The sequence below is a fragment of the Rutidosis leptorrhynchoides genome, chromosome 2 (assembly GCF_046630445.1).
Source record: "Rutidosis leptorrhynchoides isolate AG116_Rl617_1_P2 chromosome 2, CSIRO_AGI_Rlap_v1, whole genome shotgun sequence".
In the NCBI taxonomy this organism is placed as follows: domain Eukaryota; kingdom Viridiplantae; phylum Streptophyta; class Magnoliopsida; order Asterales; family Asteraceae; genus Rutidosis; species Rutidosis leptorrhynchoides.
The window spans coordinates 711932175-711941275 of record NC_092334.1 but is presented as its reverse complement, the minus strand read 5'-3'; the positions used below and the strand labels follow the sequence as shown (position 1 = coordinate 711941275).

Genomic DNA, 9101 nt, shown 5'->3' with positions numbered 1-9101 from the left:
CAGATTTTTACTTCGTCGGGAAGTAAGACTTGGCCACTGGTTGATTCACGAACCTTAAGTTCCTTGGATGAACCTACTGGAAAAGAGAAAAATGGATCTAGCTTCAATGGATCCTTGGATGGCTCAAAGTTCTTGAAGCAAAATCATGACACGAAAACAAGTTCAAGTAAGATCATCACTTGAAATAAGATTGTTATAGTTATAGAAATTGAACCAAAGTTTGAATATGATTATTACCTTGTATTAGAATGATAACCTACTGTAAGAAACAAAGATTTCTTGAGGTTGGATGATCACCTTACAAGATTGGAAGTGAGCTAGCAAACTTGAAAGTATTCTTGATTTTATGAAACTAGAACTTTTGGAATTTATGAAGAACACTTAGAACTTGAAGATAGAACTTGAGAGAGTTCAATTAGATGAAGAAAATTGAAGAATGAAAGTGTTTGTAGGTGTTTTTGGTCGTTGGTGTATGGATTAGATATAAAGGATATGTAATTTTGTTTTCATGTAAATAAGTCATGAATGATTACTCATATTTTTGTAATCTTATGAGATATTTCATGCTAGTTGCCAAATGATGGTTCCCACATGTGTTAGGTGACTCACATGGGCTGCTAAGAGCTGATCATTGGAGTGTATATACCAATAGTACATACATCTAAAAGCTGTGTATTGTACGAGTACGAATACGGGTGCATACGAGTAGAATTGTTGATGAAACTGAACGAGAATGTAATTGTAAGAATTTTTGTTAAGTAGAAGTATTTTGATAAGTGTATTGAAGTCTTTCAAAAGTGTATAAATACATATTAAAACACTACATGTATATACATTTTAACTGAGTCGTTAAGTCATCGTTAGTCGTTACATGTAAGTGTTGTTTTGAAACCTTTAGGTTAACGATCTTGTTAAATGTTGTTAACCCAATGTTTATAATAACAAAAGAGATTTTAAATTATTATATTATCATGATATTATGATGTACGAATATCTCTTAATATGATATATATACATTAAATGTCGTTACAACGATAAACGTTACATATATGTCTCGTTTCAAAATCATTAAGTTAGTAGTCTTGTTTTTACATATGTAGTTCATTGTTAATATAATTAATGATATGTTTACTTATCATAATATCATGTTAACTATATATATAACCATATATATGTCATCATATATTTTTTTACAAGTTTTAACGTTCGTGAATCACCGGTCAACTTGGGTGGTCAATTGTCTATATGAAACCTATTTCAATTAATCAAGTCTTAACAAGTTTGATTGCTTAACATGTTGGAAACATTTAATCATGTAAACATCAATCTCAATTAATATATATAAACATGGAAAAGTTCGGGTCACTACACTGGTGATTTTACCTTTTTCTTTGATAGACTTCATATTCACCCTTACAATACTTCAAACTTCATATTCATCTACATAAACCCCCAAATCAAACCCATCTAACCCTAAAACTAATCCAAACATAAAATCTAACATAATTATCATAATCAACATCGTCCATAAATTTTATGATATAAGTGTAGGTTGCATCGAATAGTACAGTAGGGAAAACAAAAACAAATGCCAACCAAGTGTGAATTCTAGATATGAATTTTGTGGGTCAAATACTATATCTGGATGAATTTTACGATTCAAGAACACAAGTAACAAGTGTGAATTTCATTTAATGGTATTTGCAGCAGCTACAATTACTCCCTTTTGATTCGAACTCCATTACTTTCTTTAAGAATAACCGACATCACCTCCATCGATCATCTTCGACCATCATACCACCGTCGCGGGCAGCCGGCCACCACGGTATCCACTCAAATCAGCATCTTTGGCCATGGTCGTCGATTGCAGTCTGTAAATTGAAAGGTAAACCAATTCCAGATCTACTAATCGAAATCACATATGCAAAACTAAACAAAAATTCGAGTAGATCTAGTCAAAAAAAGAATGAAGATGAAGGTAAAACAAAAATTTCGAGTATATCTAAACAAAAATCTCAGTGGGCACATGTAAATCCAGATGTGTAATTTTGTTTTGTTGACTTTTTAAAGTTAATGTTTTTGATTTTGAGACAATGAAGATGAAGGTGAAATGATGAGGGTGAGAAAGTGATGAATAAATTAGGTGGTGGTTGTTGATTTATAATCTGGATAGTTAAAAGAGAAATGTAGATAGAGATATATATGACATAAAAGTAGATAGGTAGATTAATAAATACGGAGTATAAATTAGGAATTAAAATAAAAAGGACTATTTTACCCTCATGTACATGCCACATGATTGAAGATAACAGCTGAAATTAACGTGAAATGGACGGAAGGACAAGAGATGTAGAAATGTGATATATTAGGGACGAGGGATGCACAAAAAAAAGAAAAAGGACAAGGAATCAAATTTGACGTAAACATCGGGGACGAGTAGTGAAATTTTGTCTTTCAAAAACGAAATCATCATTTTTCAGCAAAAACTAATTTGGATCAGCAGCAAAAACCTAATTCATTATTCGAAAACAAAGATATGATCTAGTAAATCAAAAACGAATTCATCATTCGAAAGGAACACCATAAGCAAATCGAAAACCAAGATCAGATCTAGTATGGGAATCGAAACGATGAATAGGGCGTTGACCGGTTATAAAAACGAAAATGGGTTGTAGATTGAACGATTTACCACAACCGGCGTAACCATGGCAAAACAGATCTATTAATAACAAACCAAGATTTCTTAATAAACTTCCTGCCGTCGTCAGAGAACTGCTTGATTTTTAACTTGATTCCGATTTTGTAAGTTTTGTTTTTTAATTAGGTTTGGTGGATTTTGACAGATATGAACCCCATTTTGATCTTGATTCCGATTTTGTAAGTATTGTTATTCAACTAGGTTTCGCGGCTTTTGACGAACAAGATGAACAGATCCGCTTCCCCCCCCCCCCCCCCCCCCCAACACGAGAAAAAAAAAAAGGATGAACAGATCCGTTCATGGTTGTGCTAATTAGGTTGGTTTTGTTGATGTTGATGTTGGTTTAAGATGATGAACAACATAACGTTTCACATGTTAGGATTTTTTGTAAATCGGGGTTTACTATCTTGTTTTGGAAGACGAATACTTCGAGATATTAAGTGAGTAAACCATCAACCATTAAGTAGTTAATTAACGATCAAAACTCATAGATTAATGAATTTTGCATGCATTTTAGTTAAGTATTTTGTACTAACATACAGAAGATTCCTAAGATATGTTAGTGATTGAGGTTAGAAGATAGGATAATGATTAAAAAGAAGATAGGATAATGATTAAAATGTGGAAAATACCCCTGACATGATTGCATTTAACGGCTGAAATTGACAGAAATGGACGGAAGGACGAGGAATGTAAAACGAACAAATATTAGAGACGAGGAATTCAGAAGAACTGGGAAAAGGACGAGGAATGATTCTGTTAACACCTCAACTGCTGATGATTTCTACTTTTCAGCTCTTCTGGATCAAGATGAAATCTTTCTCATTTCTGACGAGACATACGCGGAAAAATTACAAATTCAAGAGACACTTATCGCTTCTTCATGCTCTAAAACACCAATTCAGATTGAATCATTATCATCATCCTCATCATCAAAAACCAGCCACCAACAACAACAACAACAACTTGATAGCTATTGTGCTATTTGCTTTGACAGAAAGACATCTTCTGAAATGTTTCATAACATTGGTGTTTGTAGTCATACATTTTGCTTAGAATGCATCCGTGAACACGTCGCTGCTAGGATTAAGGAAAACGTAGCCGTAGTAGTATGTCCTGAACCAGAATGCAAAGGGGAAATAGGACCTCAAGTGTGTCGTTCTATTGTACCGAAACAAGTGTTGGATCGATGGGAGGATGTTCTTTGTGAGTCTTTGATCATGGGATCTGAGAAGTTTTACTGTCCGTTTAAGGATTGTTCTGCAATGTTAGTGGATAATGGTGGGTTAAAGGTGACATCATCAGAGTGCCCTCATTGTCATAGGTTGTTTTGTGCTCAGTGTAAGGTGGCGTGGCATGCAGGGATGGATTGTATCGAATATAATCAAAAGAAAGATGTTGATGCATCGGATTTGAAGTTGAAGAAAATGGCTAAGAATAAAAAATGGAAGCGGTGCCCAAGTTGCGCCTATTATGTTGAAAAAATTGATGGATGTAACCACATCAAATGCAGGTTATTACTTTTTACATGAAGTTATTACTTTATTAATTAATGAGCGCATTCATTCATTCATTCTTTGAAAACTAATAAGTTGATCAATACGTTAATTGATTGATGATCATATCGTTGTTGCAGATGCGGTTATGAATTTTGTTATAGGTGTGGAAAGAAGTATAGTGGAAGAAATCAATGTAGATGCTACTGATCGATTATCGCGTTGGGGTTTTATCATTTTTTATTGCTTCGTATGAGTCCTACAAAGCAAACTTAATTTCTGGCTACTTTTTCATTCTTTTAATTTGGACTCCGTAAAACCTATACCCTATGTTAAGTTTGCATGTAAGGCATTTTTATTAATTTGGTGCAACTTTCATTCAAAAAAAAATAGATGTTCGAATGTTTGGAGTTAGTTTTGTCATATGATAATCGTCTTGATATGAAAAAGTTAGGGAATCTAAGTTTTGTGGCTTTTGAACAATTTGTAGAGATTCAAAAGATTACCAAGTTTTCATATCCATATATGTATATGTCTAAAATCATTTTTATAAACATAGAAAGCGGATATTAAAACAATCTTTATAAAGTTTAACCATTTAAACATGAATCCCAAAATAGATCAAGTCTAGAAAATATGCTCAAATGTAAAAGAGCTAGTTCAAGGGATGTACCTACTCCAAGTTAGGAGGTTAATTAATGATGAAGATGATGAACAAGTGTAAAGAACTCCAAGCCTTTGATGCACCAACACCACCTTTTGAGTTAAATAGACTTTAGACACTTAATCACCTTCCAACCAAGCTTGAAGACCCCTTTAATACGCTCACTGATTTTGGACAGCAGCAACCATAAAAGATGATGATGAATGGAGTTCCAAAAGCATGAAACCTCAAGAGATTATACCCCAAACTTATGACCAACACTTGGTACTTATGTTAGGATTAATTGACACTTGAAAAACTAGCTTGCAAAGAACAAAATGAGCTCCCTTTTGACCCTCAAAGGCCACGGCTCCAAATCAGCTGCAGAAGCAGTTTTTTTTTGCACTAATACTTGATATCTTTGCATGTGTGTTGTGGTATTTTGTCAAGGAGCATGCTTATAGAGACTTGGAAAAATATTGCACCTTCAATGAAGAATCTTGTGCATGCTCTTAAACTCCCCATGCCACTACCATTTAAACACATATAATATACTTGTGGAATATAAAAACTGAATTTATAAAATCAGTTTTTTTTTAACATGATTTTATAAAACACATTTTATAAACTTGTATATTATTTGTTATGTATATTTTGTAAAACCAATTTTATAAAATGTAACATAACTTTAATAAATTATTTAACCTATAAATAATTAAATCCTTGTTATATAAGTTGTTCCATAACTTATATATAAACATATCAAGTAATATTATTTAAGAAACCTTTTCCTTAAAATTCAAGTGTCGCGTATTTAATCAATGATCCAATCGTTAAGATCAAATACGAACAAGGTGTCGGTAAGCTTGTTATTGGGTATGACCCGACTTGGATCAAAACATATTAGCCACATTAATTTAATATGTCTCTCGGGCATACGCTCTCGGGCATACGAAAAACCTTCAATCTCCCACTTGCACGAGAAACATAAGAAATTAATGCAAGTGACGGATACCACCTAACGACCGTCCATCACCCCCAATATGTTATGACTTTGTGCCATTCAATAACATCATCCCTTTCGAGTTCCCATCTCGAATATGAATAGGTGAATCTTTTCATTATATCCTTTCGTCCTAGATGTCATGTTAAATCCAAGAGACACAGAGTGATCACTCTCTTCTAGATTTAACTTTATCAGGCCTTAGACATCCGACTCTCAACGAATAAGAGGGACAAATTCCATCTTGACTACATACGTCCTAAATATATACCTTGTATTATACCTGAGCTCTTCCTTATGAACTACCATATTTCAGAATAGTGAAGGAATGAATCAAGGCACAATACTTGGTAAATATCCGAACCCAATATGTATCTCAGGTCAGAGGATACAATGATATTCGCCTTTACTCAAGACTACATGTGATCAACCACAAAGGCTCCATTTAGTAAATCTTGAGGGCGGGTCTTCCAATATTTGTATCCCACAAATATCTATGAACCTTGGTTGCAACCTTGCCCCACATTCAGTCCGTGAATGTATACCAATCCAAGTTCATAATAGTCTAAACCTCACACTTGTTCCCACAAATGTGATCAACTACGGAATTTAGAATAATTGCTTATTCATGGATAAAATATGCAAAATAGGAACTTAACTCAAAATAAATTAAACCATAATTATATTAATGAGTTTGAACAAATTCGTTCCGTTACAATACTTAAAACAGATCATGACCAATCACTAGAATATCGAAGCCCTAATGCACAAACATGTCCTGCATGTTTTGATCCATGTAAGAGCTTCGTGAGAGGATCCGCTATATTAAGATCTGTGTGAACTTTGCGAATACATATCTTTCCCTTTTCAACTTCATCCCTTATGTAGTTGAATCTCCGCTCAATGTGACAGGTCTTTTGATGAGCACGAGGTTCCTTGATTTGTGCAATCGCACCCTCGTTGTCACAAAAGATCTCAAGAGGGTCCTGAATGGAAGGGACTACTCCTAAGTCGTCGATGAATTTCTTCATCCATGCAGCTTCCTGAGCTGCTAATGATGCGGCGATGTACTCCGACTCTGTAGTGGATAGAGCAACAACATCCTGTTTTGAACTCTTCCAAGAGACCGCACCTCCATTTAATGTGAAGACATAACCGGATTGTGATCGAGAATCATCACGATCCGTTTGGAAACTCGCATCCACGTAACCTTTTACAGCGAGTTCCTCCTCACCAGACCCATATATCAGAAACATATCCTTAGTCCTCCTAAGGTATTTCAATATACTTTTAACAGCAATCCAATGACCGTTTCCTGGGTTATTCTGGTATCTACTTGTCAGGCTAAGAGCGCATGACACATCCGGTCTAGTGCATATCATTGCATACATGATTGACCCAATGGCAGAAGCATATGAGACTTTCTTCATTCTCTCCTGTTCATCTTTCGTGGTGGGGCACTGAGATGAACTGAGAAGTGTTCCCTTTTGAATAGGTACCAAACCTTTCTTAGAGTTCTCCATCTTGAACCTTTTCAAGATCTTTTCAATGTATGCACTTTGATTTAAACCTATCAGTTTCTTGGATCTATCCCTGTAGATCCCAATCCCCAAAACGTATTGTGCTTCTCCAAGATCCTTAATGGAGAAGCATTTGCTTAACCAAGTTTTAACACCTTGCATTGCCGGAATATCAATTCCAAATAACAATATATCATCCACATATAGTACAAGGAACATGATAGTGCTCCCACTAGCTTTCTTGTATACACAAGCTTCATCACCATTTTTAATGAAGCCAAATTTCTTGGCCTCCTCATTAAAACGATGATTCCACATTCTAGATGCTTGTTTCAATCCGTAGATTGACTTCTTTAACTTGCATACCTTTTTAGGATATTTCGGATCAACAAAACCCTCAGGCTGAACCATATAGACATCTTCCTCAAGATGTCCATTTAGGAAAGCGGTCTTGACATCCATTTGCCATATTTCATAATCATAATGAGCAGCAATGGCAAGTAATATCCTAATAGACTTTAGCATTGCCACAGGCGAAAAAGTTTCATCATAGTCAACCCCTTGAGTTTGAGTGAAACCTTTTGCTACAAGCCTAGCTTTATATGTATCCAAGTTTCCATGTGTGTCGGTTTTCATTTTGAAAAGCCATTTACAATCAACTAGCCTTGAGCCAGCAGGTTGTGTAACAAGTTCCCAAACTTGGTTGTCATACATGGATTGCATCTCAGCGTTCATGGCTTCCTGCCATTTATCTTTATCAATCCTTGATAAAGCATCTTGGTAGTTTATTGGTTCATCCAAATCAACCACATAGCAACCATCCATGAGAAACCCATATCTCTCAGGAGGATTACTAATCTTACCAGATCTGCGAACGTCTTGTGTATTTTGATCATCCATTTGATCATTCTCAACATTTTCATGTTGAGTGCTAGTGTTAACCAATTGTGTATCATCTACTTGATCTTGAACCTCCTCAAGATCTATCTTCCTTTCACTATTTCCTTCCATTAGGAACTTAGTTTCAAGGAATTCCGCCTTCCGAGCAACAAATACATTCTGCTCGGATGGATCATAGAAATAATATCCCATATCATTCTTGGGATATCCTATGAAGATACACTTCGTGGATCGAGCATTCAACTTATTAGGGACGTAACGCTTAGGGTAAGCTTCACATCCCCATACCTTTAAGTATGATAGAGATGGAGGTTTTCCAAACCACATCTCATGAGGTGTTCGTTCCACTTTTTTGGTTGGGGCCATATTTAAAATACGAGCCGCGGAGCATAGACAATAACCCCAAAATGATAGAGGTAACGAGCTTCTAGCCATCATAGATCGAACCATATCCATTAGGGTTCGGTTCCTCCTTTCGGAAACTCCATTCAGTTGGGGTGTTCCAGGAGGAGTGAGTTGTGATATAATCCCACAACTTCTAAGATGATCTTGGAAGGCATCGCTTAAGTATTCACTTCCTCTATCGGTACGCAGTACCTTGATTGTCTTGTTGAGTTGATTTTGTACTTCGTTTTGATATTCTTTGAATGCTTCAAAAGTTTCATCCTTATGCCTTAACAAGTAGACATATCCGAAACGACTGAAGTCATCAATGAATGTAACAAAGTATCTTTCACCATTCCTAGTCATGGGCTTAAAGGGTCCACACACATCCGAATGTATTAATCCCAATAAGTCTTTAGCCCTTTCATAGGTCCCTTTGAAAGGTGCTTTAGTCATT

At 35.4% G+C, this 9101-nt stretch overlaps 1 protein-coding gene across 3 annotated transcripts; it reads left to right on the top strand.

The window, feature by feature from the left end:
• Nucleotides 1-2514: 2514 nt before the first annotated feature.
• Nucleotides 2515-4599, top strand: LOC139894213 (E3 ubiquitin-protein ligase RSL1-like). Of its 3 annotated transcripts, none has more exons than XM_071877428.1 (3): nucleotides 2515-2802; nucleotides 3368-4211; nucleotides 4335-4599. In XM_071877428.1, the coding sequence occupies exons 2-3, from the start codon at nucleotides 3370-3372 to the stop codon at nucleotides 4402-4404; spliced, it is 912 nt and encodes a 303-aa protein (XP_071733529.1). In that variant the 5' UTR covers nucleotides 2515-2802; nucleotides 3368-3369; the 3' UTR covers nucleotides 4405-4599. The 3 variants fall into 3 exon arrangements, with proteins under 3 accessions (XP_071733529.1, XP_071733531.1, XP_071733530.1); XM_071877430.1 differs by lacking the exon at nucleotides 2515-2802 and adding an exon at nucleotides 2976-3138; XM_071877429.1 differs by lacking the exon at nucleotides 2515-2802 and having other exon boundaries at nucleotides 3145-4211.
• The last annotated feature ends 4502 nt before the right edge of the window (nucleotides 4600-9101 follow it).